This window comes from Coregonus lavaretus (genome assembly GCF_964263955.1).
Source record: "Coregonus lavaretus genome assembly, chromosome: 18".
In the NCBI taxonomy this organism is placed as follows: Eukaryota; Metazoa; Chordata; class Actinopteri; order Salmoniformes; family Salmonidae; genus Coregonus; species Coregonus lavaretus.
In genome coordinates, this window is record NC_140005.1 from 25147553 (window position 1) to 25168520 (window position 20968).

A 20968-nucleotide genomic window follows, 5' to 3' on the forward strand; every position below is an offset into this window, starting at 1 on the left:
AACTGGTTACGATCAGCCTTCAGTAAGCATTTCCCATTCTGAGCATAAAAGACATTGATGACAACATCCAATAACTTTTTATGCTCAATGCATCCAGAAATGATGTCAAGTATAAACTTCTTATCCAAGGCATCCAGGTTCTGGTAAGAAAGAAACTGACTGTTATCTGAAATGTCTGTAATACCGAAGCAGTCTTACGGTATAGATGGATACGGTATATGGCTCTGGTCTGACCATTTTGATCAATAATCTCCTTTCGCTAGCTTTAAAATAATGTTTTATGCTTCATAATAGGGCATGAGATTAATAATCCATCACAACACATACACATCACATCCATACACATCCATCCATACATACACACTACTCAATTTAGGTACAGTTACCTCAATGGCCTTTGAAGCATCCTCTGTGAAATCCTCCACACACTGTTAGTCTGCATTAAACTTGTCACAGAGCACAGTGGCTTTCTTGATAAGTGCTGCATAGCCTTTTGCCATCTTATGCTACACCTGTGCAAATTAGGGACATCTGGCATTAGGGGAAATTAAAATCTTCTCAACTGATGAATAGGTGAATGTGGTGGGTGGGTGGATGGATTGAGGTAACGTTAGCTACCTGGTCAGAAGGACAGAACACACAGACAGAGAGACACATACATACATACATACATGCATGTATGTATGTATGTATGTATGTATGTATGTATGTATGTATGTATGTATGTATGTATGTATGTATGTATGTATGTATGTATGTATGTATGTATGTATGTATGTATGTATGTATGTATGTATGTATGTATGTATGTATGTATGTATGTGTCTCTCTGTCTGTGTGTTCTGTCCTTCTGACCAGGTATCTAACGTTACCTCAATGTATACATAGACAGATGGAAAGAAACATATCAAATCCAATTTTATTTGTCACATACACGTGTTTAGCAGATGTTATAGCGGGTGTAGCGAAATGCTTGTGCTTCTAGCTCCGACAGTGCAGTAATATCTAACAAGTAATATCTAACAATTTCACAACATATACCCAATACACACACATCTAGTAAGGAATGGAATGATGTCATAGATGCTACCAAAGGTTCTTAATAAACCTATCAGTGATGCTGTACTGTTAGTAAGTCTAATCGTGGCATTTTAGGCTAGCAAAATGTGTCCATGCTTGGACTCTTACCATGGATGTGGCTAACCTTTCTTGGGTGAACTAAACGTATTGCTTACAGGGCAGCTAAACTGTTGCCGAATAGGTGCTTCATTAATCAAAGGCATTTTAACAATGTGTAACCCATTCATTTATTGGTTCTCAGGGTTTGTCTGTAACTTCAAAACAGTTCCGATGTTTGGTCGTTGCCAAGCAACACAGGCATAAACAGAGGCCAACAACATAATAAGGCTGATTGATCATTTTCAAATGTTGACTAACATTATTACCTATGACCAGTGGCGTGTATTCATGGACGCCAAGGGAAGCCAGGCTTCCACAAAACATTTACAATTTGTTTTAATAATTATACATAAAATAACGTATCTTTCGTCTCTCTGGGTTTCATAATTTTCCTTCAATTCGCAAGAGGCTGAATGTACCTCACAGGAGAAAGCATCCGGGCGAGCGAAACAGCGCCCCTCTGTCTCTCTACGTGTAGGCCATCTATCTGATACTGTCTGGTCCAAACGAGTATGACATTGTTGCCGCCTGTAGCATTGAATGCAAGGGAAGCCAGTGAGCATTTGGCCTCCCTTGACAAAAAAAGTATACAAAATTTGCCAATCAGCTTTGAGCTAAACTGAGCGATCTCAACTGTGAATGGTCCTGGCGGAAAAAAAAGTGTCAAGGGAAGCAAGCTTGGATTTGGCGTCTCTGCTATCAAATCACTTTGAGAGCATACAGTGGGGAGAACAAGTATTTGATACACTGCCGATTTTGCAGGTTTTCCTACTTACAAAGCATGTAGAGTTCTGTAATTTTTATCATAGGTACACTTCAACTGTGAGAGACAGAATCTAAAAATCCAGAAAATCACATTGTATGATTTTTAAGTAATTAATTTGCATTGTATTGCATGACATAAGTATTTGATACTTCAGAAAAGCAGAACTTAATATTTGGTACAGAAACCTTTGTTTGCAATTACAGAGATCATACGTTTCCTGTAGGTCTTGACCAGGTTTTCACACACTGCAGCAGGGATTTTGGCCCACTCCTCCATACAGACCTTCTCCAGATCCTTCAGGTTTCATGGCTGTCGCTGGGCAATACAGACTTTCAGCTCCCTCCAAAGATTTTCTATTGGGTTCAGGTCTGGAGACTGGTTAGGCCACTCCAGGACCTTGAGATGCCTCTTACGGAGCCACTCCTTAGTTGCCCTGGCTGTGTGTTTCGGGTCGTTGTCATGCTGGAAGACCCAGCCACGACTCATCTTCAATGCTCTTACTGAGGGAAGGAGGTTGTTGGCCAAGATCTCGTGATACATGGCCCCATCCATCCTCCCCTCAATACGGTGCAGTCGTCCTGTCCCCTTTGCAGAAAAGCATCCCCAAAGAATGATGTTTCCACCTCCATGCTTCACGGTTGGGATGGTGTTCTTGGGGTTGTACTCATCCTTCTTCTTCCTCCAAACACGGCGAGTGGAGTTTAGACCAAAAAGCTCAATTTTTGTCTCATCAGACCACATGACCTTCTCCCATTCCTCCTCTGGATCATCCAGATGGTCATTGGCAAACTTCAGACGGGCCTGGACCTGCACTGGCTTGAGCAGGGGGACCTTACGTGCGCTGCAGGATTTTAATCCATGACGGCGTAGTGTGTTACTAATGGTTTTCTTTGAGACTGTGGTCCCAGCTCTCTTCAGGTCATTGACCAGGTCCTGCCGTGTAGTTCTGGGCTGATCCCTCACCTTCCTCATGATCATTGATGCCCCACAGGGTGAGATCTTGCATGGAGCCCCAGACCGAGGGTGATTGACCGTCATCTTGAACTTCTTCCATTTTCTAATAATTGCGCCAACAGTTGTTGCCTTCTCACCAAGCTGCTTGCCTATTTTCCTGTAGCCCATCCCAGCCTTGTGCAGGTCTACAATTTTATCCCTGATGTCCTTACACAGCTCTCTGGTCTTGGCCATTGTGGAGAGGTTGGAGTCTGTTTGATTGAGTGTGTGGACAGGTGTCTTTTATACAGGTAACGAGTTCAAACAGGTGCAGTTAATACAGGTAATGAGTGGAGAACAGGAGGGCTTCTTATAGAAAAACTAACAGGTTTGTGAGAGCCGGAATTCTTACTGGTTGGTAGGTGATCAAATACTTATGTTATGCAATAAAATGCAAATGAATTACTTAAAAATCATACAATGTGATTTTCTGGATTTTTGTTTTAGATTCCGTCTCTCACAGTTGAAGTGTACCTATGATAAAAATTACAGACCTCTACATGCTTTGTAAGTAGGAAAACCTGCAAAATCGGCAGTGTATCAAATACTTGTTCTCCCCACTGTATCATGGTCACAAGGCATAAATATGTAATTATCACTACACATACAGTGGCTTGGCTTCCCCAGTGATTTTACCCACACACAGCTAATGTTCATTTTTCGTATTTGTGTCATAATAACATTAGGTTCCAACTACTTTCTGAAAATAATGTACCAAAATTGTAGAACTATCAAAGATCAATTTTCGCTTGCCATAGAATCAACAATGATTATGATGTACTTACCATATAATTAGGAATGAGAATACTAATTAGCAATGAATAATTAATTAGAAATGAATAAATTAGGAATTACAATACTAATAATTAGGAATTAGTCATTTAATAGGATATCTATGGTATGTACACCATAGTGACGTGTGGTGCAAGCCTGGGCAAGTGGGTGGCGATATCAACGTGACTGTCATCAAGCAGACGGAGGGGACGAGCGAACGAAACCATCCGTTGAGGATTGCTTGTTTTATCCGGTGGTACTTGAAAAGTGGCAGTGAATCACCAGCCTACCGCGGATTCTGTAGGCATGAAAACACAACGTCGTTTTTAAAGAAATTATATGAACACTTGAACTCTTTACCTTAAAACTTCGGATGTCGTATTGGATTAAATATTTCCCACCTTTTTAGCAACGTAGTTAGCATCTGCTAGTCTGTCTCACAGGTACTAGAAGAGCAGGGTCGGTGACAAAGGAGGGGTAAGGTGGCGAGGTAACGATGAATCGGTTTCGAAAGTGGTTTTACAAGCCTAAGGTAAGTTTATGTGATTCTATTCTCCAGCTACTGCCAGTAATCTGTTATTCGCTAATACATTTTAGAAAATAGCAAACTATAGTTTGCTATTTTCCCCATACAGTATTTTGCTGCAATGCATGTATTACATTCCTTAGTACATATTGAGCTATGCATGTACATGCTAGCTAGTCGCTGTATAAACTGTCTCTGATAACGTTATCTTCTATAAAGTTGTTTATTTCAGTCTGGCATTTAGGTAACTGAAGCTATGCAATACGAATGGGTGCTTCTCGAAGCAAATTGTCATCAACCGCATTGCTGAGATTGGTCAAAACAGAAATAAATAATGTAGCTAGCTAGCCTAACTTGCATTGCAGTATCGAACTTGTAGCCTACAGCTTTTGTTAGCTAGCTACCCTACCTAACGTTATAGTACAAACGGTCGTCACTCGGGCTCAGAATTAATTGAATTGCTGTTAATCAGGTACAGTAACTGAGAGAATGCATCAGACAAGAAGAGCGAGTGCATTCTGAGGCTGTCAACGCCTATGATAGTTAATCACATAGCTTTAGTCCAGTGGTTCCCAACCTTTTTCGGTTGCTGGACCACCAACTGAATTTTGCTCTGCTCAGAGTACCCCTGAAGTACCCCCTCGTGCATTTTACCAGTAAGCGTATGGTCTCATGAGTGTTCTCAAGTACCCTCTGTGGATAGGCAAAGTACCCCCAGGTCCTAGTACCCCTGATTGGGAATCACTACTTTAGTCTGTGGCAATACTGTTTTGTCTGCTAAGGGACAGATCGAAATTTACTGTGGGGAGGGCTATCAAACAATATTTTTGCTTTGGGAGGGTTATGTTTAAAAAAAATAAAAAAAATTGGGCACAGGGGAGGGTAGTGCATTTTCCCCCTGGTTTACATTTGCTATTTTCCTTGTATTTTCACTATAAACAATGGCTGGACTTACTTTTGATATTACCCTAATCAAGTTTAGAAACATTTGTGAAGGTTTGGTATGGTGTGGCTGTTATTAAGCTTTAGCTACTGCAGACCTATGATACGAAGGCAGTGCACCCCTGCGCTCCAACTGACTCGGACAGTTAAACTTGAGGTGAGGAAGAGTTTCAGGCCTACCAGAGTTACTCCTATAATCTATCAATATAATGCTTATCTTTATACAAAATATTCGGATTGAAAATAACTAATTACCCTCCTCTGTACATCTATATCAGTATAGCAGACACAGTAGCCATCTGACATAAAGAAATGCAGGTTGGTGTTGTAGCATCTCTCTCGCTTTCTCTTAGTGGAGGCTCCTCAGAGGAGGAAGGGGAGGACCGTCCTCAGTGAATTTCATAAAAATAGTGAAACATGAAAGTTATCCTTTTTAGATAAAACTATACTAAATATATTCACGTCACCAAGTAATTTATTAAAACACGCTGTTTTGCAAGGAAGGTCTATAGTAGCCTCAGCAGCACTCTGTAGGATAGCACGTAGGACAGCATGTAGGACAGCTAGCATCTGTCCTCCTCTGGGTACATTGACTTCAATACAAAACCTAGGAAGCTCATGATTCTCACCCCCTTCCATAGACTTACACAGTAATTATGACAACTTCCGGAGGATGTCCTACAACTTATCAGACCTCTTGCAGCATGAACTGATATGTTATCCACCAATCAAAGGATCAGAGAATGAATCTAGTACTGTAAGCATAAGCTAGCTAGCACTGCAGAGAGAGAGAGAGAGAGAATTTTCACTTACTTAGCTAACTAATGAAGCTAGCTAGTTTAGCCTACTCAAACAGAGAGGGATGCTATGTTAGCTAGCTGGCTAAAGCTATCCAGCACTGGAACTCTTCCAAGTCAAGGTAAGCTTTTGATTTTATAAATGTATTGCCACCGGGGCCTGCCGGTGTAACTGCTTGCTGTACACTGTACTGCATTCTCATCGACGGGGCTGTAGTGGAACAGGTTGAGAGCTTCAAGTTCCTTGGTGTCCACATCACCAACGAACTATCATGGTCCAAACACACCAAGACAGTCGTGAAGAGGGCACGACAAAGCCTATTCCCCCTCAGGAGACTAAAAAGATTTGGCATGGGTCCTCAGATCCTCAAAAAATTCTACAGCTGCACCATCGAGAGCATCCTGACTGGTTGCATCACCGCCTGGTATGGCAACTGCTTGGCCTCTGACCGCAAGGCACTACAGAGGGTAGTGCGTACGGCCCAGTACATCACTGGGGCAAAGCTCCCTGCCATCCAGGACCTCTATACCAGGCGGTGTCAGAGGAAGGCCCTCAAAATTGTCAAAGACTCCAGCCACCCTAGTCATAGACTGTTCTCTCTGCTACCGCACGGCAAGCGGTACCGGAGTGCCAAGTCTAGGTCCAAAAGACTTCTCAACAGCTTCTACCCCCAAGCCATAAGACTCCTGAACAGCTAATCATGGCTACCCGGACTATTTGCACTGCCCCCCCACCCCATCCTTTTTACGCTGCTGCTACTCTGTTAAGTATTTATGCATAGTCACTTTAACTCTACCCACATGTACATATTACCTCAACTACCTCAACTAGCCGGTGCCCCCGCACATTGACTCTGCAACGGTACCCCCCTGTATATATAGCCTCCCTACTGTCACTTTATTTTACTGTATATATAGCCTCCCTACTGTCACTTTATTTTACTTCTGCTCTTTTTTTCTCAACACTTTTTTGTTGTTGTTGTTTTATTCTTACTTTTTTTGTTTAAAATAAATGCACTGTTGGTTAAGGGCTGTAAGTAAGCATTTCACTGCAATGTCTGCACCTGTTGTATTCGGCGCATGTGACCAATAAAATTTGATTTGATTTGATGATTGTAGCGGGTTTACTAACGCCTTAGTTCTAGTAGCTATGTTGACTATGATGTTTAATATGGTGAAAACGATGTAGGCTGTGTGTAGCAGTTATGATATGAAAGTTTGGCTTGTTAAGTTTTTTTCACCTGGTCACAGACAGCTGTTTTAGAAGTGCACTGAAGTCCACAAGCGAAGGCAAAAGGTGAGAGGAGGAGAGACCGTAGATGCGAGAAGGAATTATATATACAACGAGCAAATTGATCATGCAGTTTATATGTGGCTGCTAGTTTTGTGTTTGTGTGTGATCAGGGGTGTATTCATTCCGCCGATTCTGTTGAAAAATGTTTCTAAAACGGTAGCAAACGCAACGAAACAGGGATTAACATACCTGAATTTGTCAAATAGAAACTCTTGTTTGCAACTGTTGGACTAATGATTACAACCTAGATCAGCTAGATGCAGGCAAGAGTGTGCAAGACGGTATTGAATGTGTCACTGTCTGTCACCTTGATTACTCTAATTTCTCTCGACCTGTGCACCTACGTTGTAAACTTTCATTCATAGGCTAGGTTGTAGCAACCTCGTGATGGGTATAGGGAAAATTTGAGTATCATGTAGTAGCCTAAACCTATCAACGTTACATTGAGCTGGGTGAATGGAATATGAATGACAGTCCTCCAATATGCTGTAATACAAATAAGGCCATGCTCATAAAAATAAAATACAAATTGGCCTCCCTCATCTTAAATGGCACCATCACTATATATATATACACAGTGGGGAGAACAAGTATTTGATACACTGCCGATTTTGCAGGTTTTCCTACTTACAAAGCATGTAGAGGTCTGTAATTTTTATCATAGGTACACTTCAACTGTGAGAGACGGAATCTAAAACAAAAATCCAGAAAATCACATTGTATGATTTTTAAGTAATGAATTTGCATTTTATTGCATGACATAAGTATTTGATACATCAGAAAAGCAGAACTTAATATTTGGTACAGAAACCTTTGTTTGCAATTACAGAGATCATACGTTTCCTGTAGGTCTTGACCAGGTTTGCACACACTGCAGCAGGGATTTTGGCCCACTCCTCCATACAGACGTTCTCCAGATCCTTCAGGTTTCGGGGCTGTCGCTGGGCAATACAGACTTTCAGCTCCCTCCAAAGATTTTCTATTGGGTTCAGGTCTGGAGACTGGCTAGGCCACTCCAGGACCTTGAGATGCTTCTTACGGAGCCACTCCTTAGTTACCCTGGCTGTGTGTTTCGGGTCGTTGTCATGCTGGAAGACCCAGCCACGACCCATCTTCAACACCCTTACTGAAGGAAGGAGGTGGTTGGCCAAGATCTCGCGATACATGGCCCCATCCATCCTCCCCTCAATACGGTGCAGTCGTCCTGTCCCCTTTGCAGAAAAGCATCCCCAAAGAATGATGTTTCCACCTCCATGCTTCACGGTTGGGATGGTGTTCTTGGGGTTGTACTCATCCTTCTTCCTCCAAACACGGCGAGTGGAGTTTAGACCAAAAAGCTCTATTTTTGTCTCATCAGACCACATGACCTTCTCCCATTCCTCCTCTGGATCATCCAGATGGTCATTGGCAAACATCAGACGGGCCTGGACATACGCTGGCTTGAGCAGGGGGACCTTGCGTGCGCTGCAGTATTTTAATCCATGACGGCGTAGTGTGTTACTAATGGTTTTCTTTGAGACTGTGGTCCCAGCTCTCTTCAGGTCATTGACCAGGTCCTGCCGTGTAGTTCTGGGCTGATCCCTCACCTTCCTCATGATCATTGATACCCCACGAGGTGAGATCTTGCATGGAGCCCCAGACCGAGGGTGATTAACCGTCATCTTGAACTTCTTCAATTTTCTAATAATTGCACCAACAGTTGTTGCCTTCTCACCAAGCTGCTTGCCTATTGTCCTGTAGCCCATCCCAGCCTTGTGCAGGTCTACAATTTTATCCCTGATGTCCTTACACAGCTCTCTGGTCTTGGCCATTGTGGAGAGGTTGGAGTCTGTTTGATTGAGTGTGTGGACAGGTGTCTTTTATACAGGTAATGAGTTCAAACAGGTGCAGTTAATACAGGTAATGAGTGGAGAACTGGAGGGCTTCTTAAAGAAAAACTAACAGGTCTGTGAGAGCTGGAATTCTTACTGGTTGGTAGGTGATCAAATAGTTATGTCATGCAATAAAATGCAAATTAATTACTTAAAAATCATACAATGTGATTTTCTGGATTTTCTACATGCTTTGTATGTAGGAAAACCTGCAAAATCGGCAGTGTATCAAATACTTGTTCTCCCCACTGTATATAGTGATGTTGCCATTTTAAGATGAGTGTATGTGTGTGTGTGTGTGTGTGTATGTGTATATATATATATATATATATATATATATATATATATACATATATATATATATATATATATATATATACACACACACACACTACCGTTCAGAAGTTTGGGGTCACTTAGAAATGTCCTTGTTTTCGAAGGAAAATCATTTATTTTGTCCATGAAAATAACATCAAATTGATCAGAAATACAGTGTAGACATTGTTAATGTTGTAAATGACTATTGTAGCTGGAAATGGCAGATTTTTTATGGAATATCTACATAGGCGTACAGAGGCCCATTATCAGCAACCATCAGTTCTGTGTTCCAATGGCACGTTGTGTTTGCTAATCCAAGTTTATCATTTTAAAAGGCTAATTAATCATTAGAAAACCCTTTTGCAATTATGTTAGCACAGCTCAAAACTGTTGTACTGATTAAAGAAGCAATAAAACTGGCCTTCTTGAGACTTGTTGCGTGTCTGGAGCATCAGCAATTGTGGGTTCGATTACAGGCTCAAAAAGGCCAGAAACAAAGAACTTTCTTCTGAAACTCTTGTTCTGAGAAATGAAGGCTATTCCATGCGAGAAATTGCCAAGAAACTGAAGATCTCGTACAACGCTGTGTACTACTCCCTTCACAGAACAGCGCAAACTGGCTCTAAACAGAATAGAAAGAGGAGTGGGAGGCCCCGGTGCACAACTGAGCAAGAGGACAAATACAGTAGAGTGTCTAGTTTGAGAAACAGACGCCTCACAGGTCCTCAACTGACAGCTTCATTAAATAGTACCCGCAAAACACCAGTCTCAACGTCAACAGTGAAGAGGCGACTCCGGGATGCTGACATTCTAGGCAGAGTTGCAAAGAAAAAGCCATATCTCAGACTGGCCAATAAAAATAAAAGATTAAGATGGGCAGTCTGAGATATGAGATATGGCTTTTCAATGATTTTACTGAGTTACTGTTCCTATAGGGAAATCAGTCAATTGACATAAATAAATTAGGCCCTAATATATGGATTTCACATGATTTGGGCAGGGGCGCAGCCATGGGTGGGCTTGGCAGGGCATAGGCCCACCCACTTGGGAGCCAGGCCCAGCCAATGAGAATGAGTTTTTCCCCAAAAAAGGGCTTTATTACAGATAGAAGTACTCCTCAGTTTCATCAGCTGTCCGGGTGGCTGGTCTCAGACAATAACACAGGTGAAGAAGCCGGATGTGGAGGTCCTGGGTTGGTGTGGTTACACGTGGTCTGCAGTTGTGAGGCCGGTTGGACGTACTGCCAAATTCTCTAAAACTATGTTGGAGCGGCTTATGGTAGAGAAATTAACATTCAATCCTCTGGTAAAAGCTCTGGTGGACATTCCTGCAGTCAGCATACCAATTGCATTCTCCCTCAACTTGAGACATCTGTGGCATTGTGTTGTGACAAGTGCACATTTTAGTGGCCTTTTATTGTCCCCAGCACAAGGTGCACCTGTGTAATTATCATGCTGTTTAAAAAGCTTCTTGATATGCCACACCTGTCAGATGGATGGTTTATCTTGGCAAAGGAGAAATGCTCACTAACAGGGATGCAAACAGATTTGAGCACAAAATGTTAGAGAAATAAGCTTTTTGTGCGTATGGAAAGTGTCTGGAATATTTATTTTCAGCTCATGAAACCAACACTTGACATGTTGCTTTTCATATTTTTGTTCAGTATACATATACATACATACATACATACATACATACAACGAAAGTATGAGGACACCCCTTAAATTTGTGGATTCGGCTATTTCAGCCACCCGTTGCTGACAGGTGTATAAAATCAAGCACACAGCCATGCAATCTCCATAGACAAACATTGGCATTAGAAAGGCCTTACTGAAGAGCTCAGTGACTTTCAACGTGGCACCGTCATAGAATGCCACCTTTCGAACAAGTCAGTTCGTCAAATTTGCTTGAGCTGCCACGGTAAACTGTAAGGGCTGTTATTGTGAAGTGGAAACGTCTAGGAGCAACAATGGCTCAGCCGCAAAGTGGTAGGCCACACAAGCTCACAGAATGGGACTGCTGAGTGCTGAAGCGCGTACAAGTCTTCTGTCCTCGGATGCAACACTCCCTACCGAGTTCCGAACTGCATCTGGAAGTAACGTCAGCACAAGAACGGTTCGTCTGGAGTTTTGTGAAATGGGTTTCCATGGCCGAGCAGCCGCACACAAGCCTAAGATCACCATGTGCAATTCTTAGCGTCGGCTGGAGTGGTGTAAAGCTCGCCGCCATTGGACTCTGGGGCAGTGTAAACGCGTTCTCTGGAGTGATGAATCACGCTTCACCATCTCAGTCAGACGGACTAATCTGGGTTTGGCGGATGCTAGGAGAACTCTACCTGACACCAATGCATAGTGCCAACTGTAAAGTTTGGTGGAGGAGGAATAATGGTCTGGGACTGTTTTTCATGGTTCAGGCTCCTTAGTTCCAGTGAAGGGAAATCTTAACGCTACAGCATACAATGACATTATAGACGATTCTGTGCATCCAACTTTGTGGCAACAGTTTGGTGAAGGACCTTTCCTGTTTCAGCATGACAATGCCCCCGTGCACAAAGCGAGGACCATACAGAAATAGTTTGTCGAGATCGGTGTGGAAGAACTTGACTGGCCTGCACAGAGCCCTGACCTCAACCCCATCGAACACCTTTGGGATGAATTGGAACGCCGACTGCGAGCCAGGCCTAATCGCCCAACGTCAATAATGCTCTAGTGGCTGAATGGAAGCAATTCCCCGCAGCAACGTTCCAACATCTAGTGGAAAGCTTTCCCAGAATAGTGGAGGCTGTTATAGCATCAAAGGGGAGACCAACTTCATATTAATGCCCATGATTTTGGAATGAGATGTTAGATGAGCAGGTGTCCACAAACTTTTGGTCATGTAGTGTGTGTGTAATAGATATTTTATTTATTTATATTTCTGTTATACAGTGGACACCTAAGCCTATAGGCCTATGCATGCAATGCCCTGATACATTTAGTGCTAAAATCCCTGATAGCTGAACCGTGAGGTGGACAATTCACATGAAAATCTGTCATCAATTGCATGGAAAACTAGCTATAGTCACCCGAAAGACTCTGGCAAGTGCGCTAGTCCAGTGTCTCTTTGATTATGCCTGCACATCATGGTTCACCAGCAGCCCCAAACATCTAAAGAATAAGCTACCAGCCAAACAAGCTTGTAAGAATTGTACTTAAACTCCCCCCTCATACTCATCTGGAGGTTGAGCATTTTTTAGTCTCTATCTATGTAATTGTATAGATATTTATGTTTTTAAAAATAGGGACCACAATGGAAATAAGCCCCCGACTTTGTTGACATAGTCTATTTATTGTGGTGTTGTAAACACAAACCATTGAATTTCATGGCACTGTAATTTGTATAATTATAAATATGGCATCAAAATGTTGAAAATATGATTTCCCCCTAGCTGATCATTGTCTGCAGCTGGCTCTGATCGTAGTGTAATGAAACAGGCAGGGACAGTGGGCTCGTCTGTGGTGGTCGGCGAACCCTCATCCTTCTGGCCCGTTGCCCTGCGTAGCATCGACTGCAATGCTGCATGCTGGAGTTGCAAAGTCGATATCCACGTTTTTCATACTGGCCCCCCATGGGAATCGAACCCACAACCCTGGCGTTGCAAACGCCATGCACTACCAACTGAGCTACATCCCTGCCGGCCATTCCCTCCCCTACCCTGGACGACGCTGGGCCAATTGTGCGCCGCCCCATGGGTCTCCCGGTCGCGGCCGGCTACGACTGAGCCTGGATTCGAACCAGGATCTCTAGTGGCACAGCTAGCACTGCGATGCAGTGCCTTAGACCACTGTGCCACTCCTTCAATTCAGTGATTTCGTCAAGATATTTGGGAAAGTATTTTTGCAACCAGAATAACATGAGGGTAAACATAAACATAGTCATTGACTAACATAATTATTTCTCAGTACTTTTGCCAGGAGGAGTACTCTGCATTGCCTTTTCTAAGTGTGCTGAGGGAAACCATAGAATGTTGTGTTTATTTATTTTACCGGCCACTAAGTCTGTAGCATTCCGCTCTGACGTACAGTATTGTTGAACACCGCATAGCCTTGTCATTTTCGCATCAACATTAAGTCGTTTTGTTATTGAACTATGTTCTCCTGGAGATAGAAAAGCGTTGAATCAGCATGTTCCCCTAGAATGGAGCAAGGCTATTGATATTTTCAGAGCTGCACTGTACTTCCTAGATTAGTCACATAGGGAAGGGATTTGTTTCTCTCTTTCCTGCAATATAATCTCCTTTCAGTGCTCTGAAGACCTCTGGTATCAAAGTGCACTTCAAACTACCTGAAAATAAGACCCACTGATATCCCCTCCAGAGCACTGTACCCTTGGACTGTTGGAGGAAGGGCTATGGGCAACAGTAGGATTAGATGATTGACCCACATTCACAATATTGTAAGATGAGCTGGCTGACATTCCTTCTTGCTCTGTAAACTTTTCTTGCTGGTTTTTAAATCCTCTCTAAAAGGCAGTTAAGAAAGACCGGGCCTGTTCTGTTTTATAGTATTTGGCAAATGTTTGCTTGCTGTACAGGTTCAAGTGCTCTACCATTATCCAATTATGGGGGGAACACACTGAATCATGAACCTAATATACTAATAATAGACAGCTGTTTTCCCTCGATACCAAAAATTCAATATGAAAAGTAATAATAAAGTGAAAGGGAAGGTAGAAGATGGGGCCATTGTACATGGAGACGTGCTTGAATGGCAGCAGACAGAGACGAAGACCTGGCTAAGGTTTCCACTGAGCCAAAATGGCCTCTATTACCACCTCTCATTCATCAGAGAGAGACTCACAGAGAGAGGGAGAGATGTCAGGAGGCTAAACATGCACATTTCCTCCCTTTGCCTCTCCTCCTTCTCCAGGGTTATTCAATCAAGCATTCAGTGAATGACCTTCAGCCACACTCCACCTCATCTGTCAGTGTGACAGGCCCACAACCAGAGACGTGCCGGCCAGTCGCGCTCAGCTCGCATCCATCTGCCTGTATAGCCTGAGCAGATGGGAACAGAGCTGGGACACTACAATCCATGCTTGCCACTCTACCCACTAGCCAAGCATATTAGTACTTGCAATTATAAACAACCACATCCCTCCCCCATCCATTCACACAGTTACAGGATAAAACAGATACTGTTTTTGAGACAGAAATGTTATAGATTGCAGCTTAAAGTCCAGACATGAATTATTAAAATCCAACATGACTCGCCAACCATCTCTCGTCCTCATCCATCCATTTCTCTACGAACTCCATCCTTCCAGTCATCCATTTGCCATACTGTTTTAATGATAAAAATGTTCTCCTATCTGGTGGTTAGGCTGTGTAGTGGGTGACAAACACCCGTGCCTAATGTCAAGGAGGCGCCACAGACAATCTTTGGCTAGACCTACATTATTAACTGATATCTCTTAAAATACGAGTAATCCTTGTTTTTTGGGTTTTTCACTGTGTATTTGAAATGCACACTGAACAAAAATATAAACGCAACATGTAAAGTGTTGGTTCCATGTTTCATGAGCTGAAATAAGACATCTCAGAACTTTTCCATACGCACAAAAAGCTTATTTCTCTAAAATGTTGTGCACAAATTTGTTTACATCCCTATTAGTGAGCATTTCTCCTTTGCCAATGTAATCCATCCACCTGACAGGTGTGGCATATCAAGAAGCTGATTAAAAAGCATGACCATTACACAGGTACACCTTGTGCTGGGGACAATAAAAGGTCACTCTAAAATGTGCAGTTTTGTCACAAAACACAATGCCACAGATGTCTCAAGTTGAGGGCGCGTACAATTGACATGCTGACTGCAGGAATGTCCACCAGAGCTTTTGCCAGATAATTTAATGTTAATTTCTCTACCATAAGCTGCCTCCAACATCGTTTTAGATAATTTGGCAGTAAGTCCAATAAGTAAGTATTTTCTTAACTCTTTCTTGAACTGCGTTGTTGGTTAATGGTTTGTAAGTATGCATTTCACGGTAAGGCACATGTGACAAATTTGATTTGATGTTGCGTTTTATATTTTTGTTCAGTATAAGTTCACTGTTTTGAAAGGGTAATACTACTCCATGTAATTTAGCCTAAATTCTTAAGACCCTAACCAAAGTCATCTCCTTTTCGTTATTCAGCATCCCTGTAAAATACAGAAAAAGCTGAAGAAACCAAAGTAATTAGCAGCTTGTCTGATCCAGAGTGGTTCTGCACAGTTGGCACCAAGAGGGAGAGAGAGGGGCAGCAAAGTGCTGGGCAGCGATCAACATGCCTGAATATTTAGCCAGGTTTCTCCAGCCCTTTATGGATGTCTCCATTCTGCTTACCCAACAGCCGTGCCATAATTGATTTGGTATCAGCTGCCGGATTTAGAAAGCTGACCTGACCCCTGGTGCAGATCTAGACAGGCCAGCCGATTTGAAAGCCTTTTGAAATTCATTGCAGGATTGGGATGCAGGCCACTGTGTCCTAGGTGTGGTGAGAAGATGATTAAATGCAAAGAGTTGTGGAGCGATGGGGATTGAATTCCACCAGAGACCTCTAGTGAGGACGTTTAATGACAGAGGAGTTTCATGGATTTCTTTTGACATTATGACATTGAGAACAATCTTTGGACACTCCATTAGATTGGGACAGGTTAGTTGATTCCACTTTATAGAAGCAGTACCATGCACTCAAGGTGCCGTTTGCTTTGAGTGAGTGTGAGTCTGTGTCTGCAGCAGCAGACTATAAAATGCACAACACCCCTCCTTCTCTGGCCGCCATCTCTCCAGTGGGAAAGAAGGGGAAGAGGGAGCCAGGGAGGGAGAACAGTAGGCCTATCTTTTTGGGATTAGGCTTAGTTCTTTCTTGGCCTTGGTTACAGTTGGCAGGAGATAAAATAAAAGGATGCGTTTCTTTCACAGCTTTCACACACTGATATTTCTTCCTTTTGTTTCTCCTGATTAGATTCACAGTGTCACACCATGGGAGTTTTTGAGACCAAAGTCTCTAAGAAGGGCAGATTGAACAGCCAATACTGTACAACCATTAGCCTTACTATTGAAAGTTACTGTGCCCCATGCTATTGTGATTTAAATTTGCAGCAAAGATAAAGATTTAGATTTTGAGACTTGCTGTAGAAATATGTTTAGTTGTGGCTTTTGGTAATTAATGTTTTGCAAGTTGATATAGCTTAAATGTAATGACATGCTCAGAACCCTCAACAACTTCACAATTGGATTGAGACGTCAAATTGAGCGATTTTCCACTGTAAATTTGCCCACAGTTGAGCATGGCATGTAGGCTTTATGTATAAATATCTTCTACACAGATGGCGGGCACCATAGACGAGAGGACCAAAGTCTGCTCCATGGAAATTGGACAGTGTGTATGTAGATGAAGAAAACCTGCAAGTTGTGTGTGTGTGTGCGGTTCCTGCAGTCACCAAGTATTCATCCACGACTGTCATTATGTCTTTCATCTCTATTATGGTCAAACGCTGCAGTAATGTCTGCCTGGGTCTTTGTCTATCCATGACAATGGTCTGTTTCTGCGTAGACAGAGTGAGCCGAGGCTGACTGTAAGTCATGTTCCACAACAATAGAGAGGGTTCTAATGCAGAGTTTAGTTGATGGAGGTCGGACCAGAGCCCAGGGAGGTGACTCAGAGTAGTACTTTTCTTTATTTCAGTTCTCTGTCGAAGTAATTTGACTAGAAGAATTGTGATGATAACAAACGTAGTTATTCATCATCTTGTATTTTGTCCTGCAAGGAGCACCCATGAAATTGGTCCCTACCATGTTTTATTTTTAAAAACAGTATTATAAAAATTTATAGCATGTTACAGAATGAAGACAAACAGCACACAATGCCATGATGCATCTAAGAAGAAACTACCTTCTTTCTCTTCTTGCCTTTCACCTACGCCTCCCTATCACCCCTTTGGCCTCAGTTACGCTTTTGTGTTGTTGTTTTGGGAATTTGAAATCACCACAGCAGTTAGCCAGCACGGGATTGTATAATTGGTCACGGGTCCTAAGAGGGGGGTGGGGGTGGAGTGGGACCCGCTTGCAGCTGCCCAAATCCTCTTAGCCCCCCCTCCTGTGCTACGGCTGCCCTGTCCTGCCAGCCCATGTGCCAGGCACGTGCTCTACACAGCTCTCTCATATCAAACATCAGATTACGCCAGTGGCCGTTCAGACATACACAATCACATGATGACAGCGTCAATCAAGATCCAGATAGAAAGACTATTTAAAATCCACTGAGTCAATGAACTTGCCCAGGGTTGAGCGCTTTGCCCGGAGCAAAGAAGAGGGATTGCCTGTTTGCATGTTTTACACATGCAACTGGATTTTTAACTAGTTGACAAATCGATGTGCTAAAGGGGATCCTTAATAAATACAAATGCGCACTTCAAAGATTCAGGCCTATAGATTTGCCAAGAAAAGGTATAGGATAAGGGGTTAAAAAATCGACTGCGCTGTAGAGTCGTGGAGAGAGAAGCCACTGTACTCCTGTTGTATTGAAACAGTTCATGTGAGAGCAATGTTTTATTTACAAGTTCATCCTGGGGGTACACTTAAGGTCTACTACTCTGTTGTCATATGTAAACTGCAGTTCCAGAGGATTAGAGTAACAAGGCTGAAAGACTTTCACCGTGCAATGCAGAGAGAACAGAAAATAATGACTCCTTCAGAAGACCTTACGGAGATGATCATGACGATAATGGTTTTCAAAATCAGGACATAACTGACATAATTGACCAAGGACCTACAAGTTGTCTACTCAAGGTAGCAGAGAGGTTTTTGAGCTTTAATGCTGACCGATGGGCCTGAGTAGGGGTGATGCGCTGTATACAGCTGCTAATTTGCCAGTATCTGGCTGATACAGAATGGGCTGTTGCAGACAGTGTGTGAGCGGTTTTCCTCCACAACATTTGCTTGTGCTGTCTGTGAGTGAGGTAGCCTATGCTTGGCTGGAGAATGGAGGGCAGAGGAAGGCTTGTTGTGAACTCCCTGAAGTGGAGTCTATGTACAGTTGAAGTTGGACGTTTCCATACACTTAGGTTGGAGTCATTAAAACTCGTTTTCCAACCACTCTACAAATGTCTTGTTAACAAACTATAGTTTTGGCAAGTCGGTTAGGACATCTACTTTGTGCATGACACAAGTAATTCTTCCAACAATTGTTTACAGACAGATTATTTCACGTATAATTCACTGTATCACAATTCCAGTGGGTCAGAAGTTTACATACACTAAGTTGACTGTGCCTTTTAAACAGCTTGGAAAATGCCTGAAAAATTATGTCATGGCTTTAGAAGCTTCTGATAGGCTAATTGACATCATTTTAGTTAATTGGAGGTGTACCTGTGGATGTATTTCAAGGCCTACCTTCAAACTCAGTGCCTCTTTGCATGACATCATGGGAAAATCAAAAGAAATCAGCCAAGACCTCAGAAACAAAATTGTAGACCTCCACAAGTCTGGTTCATCCTTGGGAGCAATTTCCAAATTCCTGAAGGTACCACGTTCATCTGTACAAACAATAGTACGCAAGTATAAACACCATGGGACCACGCAGCCGTCATACCGCTCAGGAAGGAGACGCGTTCTGTCTCCTAGAGATGAACGTACTTTGGTGCGAAAAGTGCAAATCAATCCCAGAACAACAGCAAAGGACCTTGTGAAGATGCTGGAGGAAACAGGTAGAAAAGTATCTATATCCACAGTAAAACGAGTCCTATATCGACATAACCTGAAAGGCCACTCAGCAAGGAAGAAGCCACTGCTCCAAAACTGCCATAAAAAAGCCAGACTACGGTTTGCAACTGCACATGGGGACAAAGATCTTACTTTTTAGAGAAATGTCCTCTGGTCTGATGAAACAAAAATAGAACTGTTTGGCCATAATGACCATCGTTATGTTTGGACATCAGTCAGGAAGTTAAAGCTTGGTCGCAAATGGGTCTTCCAAATGGACAATGACCCCAAGCATACTTCCAAAGTTGTGGCAAAATGGCTTAAGGACAACAAAGTCTAGGTATTGGAGTGGCCATCACAAAGCCCTGACCTCAATCCTATAGAAAATGTGTGGGCAGAACTGAAAAAGCGTGTGCGAGCAAGGAGGCTTACAAACCTGACTCCGTTACACCAGCTCTGTCAGGAGGAATGGGCCAAAATTCACCCAACTTATTGTGGGAAGCTTGTGGAAGGCTACCCGAAACGTTTGACCCAAGCTAAACCATTTAAAGGCAATGCTACCAAATACTAATTGAGTGTATGTAAACTTCTGACCCACTGGGAATGTGATGAAAGAAATAAAAGCTGAAATAAATCATTCTCTCTACTATTATTCTGACTTTTCACATTCTTAAAATAAAGTAGTGATCCTAAATGACCTAAGACAGGGAATTTTTACTAGGATTAAATGTCAGGAATTGTGAAAAACTGAGTTTAAATGTATTTGGCTTAGGTGTATGTAAACTTCCGACTTCAACTGTATGTATAGTTACTGATGATGTAGGTTTATGGAGAAGCGTTAGCCACCCCCACCATTTAAAAAAATTATAATGTAATTTTACCCCCTTTTTCTTCCCAATTTCGTGATATCCAATTGTGATCTTGTCTCATCGCTGCAACTCCCCAACGGGCTCGGGAGAGGCGAAGGTCGAGTCATGCGTCCTCCGAAATATGACCCACCAAACTGCGCTTCTTAACACCCACTCGCTTAACCCGGAAGCCAGCTGCACCAACGTGCTAGAGGAAACACTGTTCAACTGATGACCGAAGTCAGCCTGCAGGCGTCTGGCCCACCACAAGGAGTCGCTAGAGCGCGATGAGCCAAGTAAAGCCCCCCCGGCCAACCCCTCCCCTAACCCGGACAATGCTGGGCCAATTGTGTGCCGCCCTATGGGACTCCCGGTCACGGCCAGTTGTGACACAGCCTGGGATCGAACCCCAGGCTGTAGTGACGCCGCAACACTGCGATGCAGTGCCTTAGACCGCTGCGCCACTCGGGAGGCCACCCCCACCATTTAAATGGAAATTAAGTCCAGATTCGGCACCACCACAGGGACATGGCTGAAGGAGACTGCTGCTTGAGACAACTGGAGTGTTAGATAAGATTATACAGGCTGGCAAGACAACGCACCACAAATGACAACAGCACACCTACTTATATCCTTAAAGCAAAACAAGCCATTTGGAAACACTCACTGTCTGTTTTTAAGTGTAGCCTAAGCCTAGTATTGGTGTGGTTGTAGAGAACGGCCTTGAATATGTATCACTAATCCATCCATGGTTAGGTTATGAGTGCTTAATCATCTGTAATGACAGGTTTTTGAACAGAGAATGAACAGGTTTGAGTCATCTGAAAGAGAGGATCAAGGACATCTGACAGCAGTAGCAATTACACACCTGTGTCTTGACACACAGGATGGTCGGTCGCTGAATCTGCTGCATCATTTTATCATGCAAGGTAGTGGT

The 20968-nt window shown here is 42.8% G+C and overlaps 1 protein-coding gene across 1 annotated transcript in view; it reads left to right on the forward strand.

Annotated features, from left to right (window-relative positions):
* Positions 1–4208: 4208 nt before the first annotated feature.
* Positions 4209–20968, forward strand: part of LOC311145745 (lateral signaling target protein 2 homolog) — a gene marked incomplete at both ends in the record, with an annotated part of 52576 nt that continues 35816 nt past the window's right edge. Inside the window, one exon of the mRNA XM_084182031.1 lies at positions 4209–4244. Coding sequence (XP_084038157.1) covers positions 4209–4244 — 36 coding nt within the window. The remainder of the gene's footprint in view (positions 4245–20968) is intronic.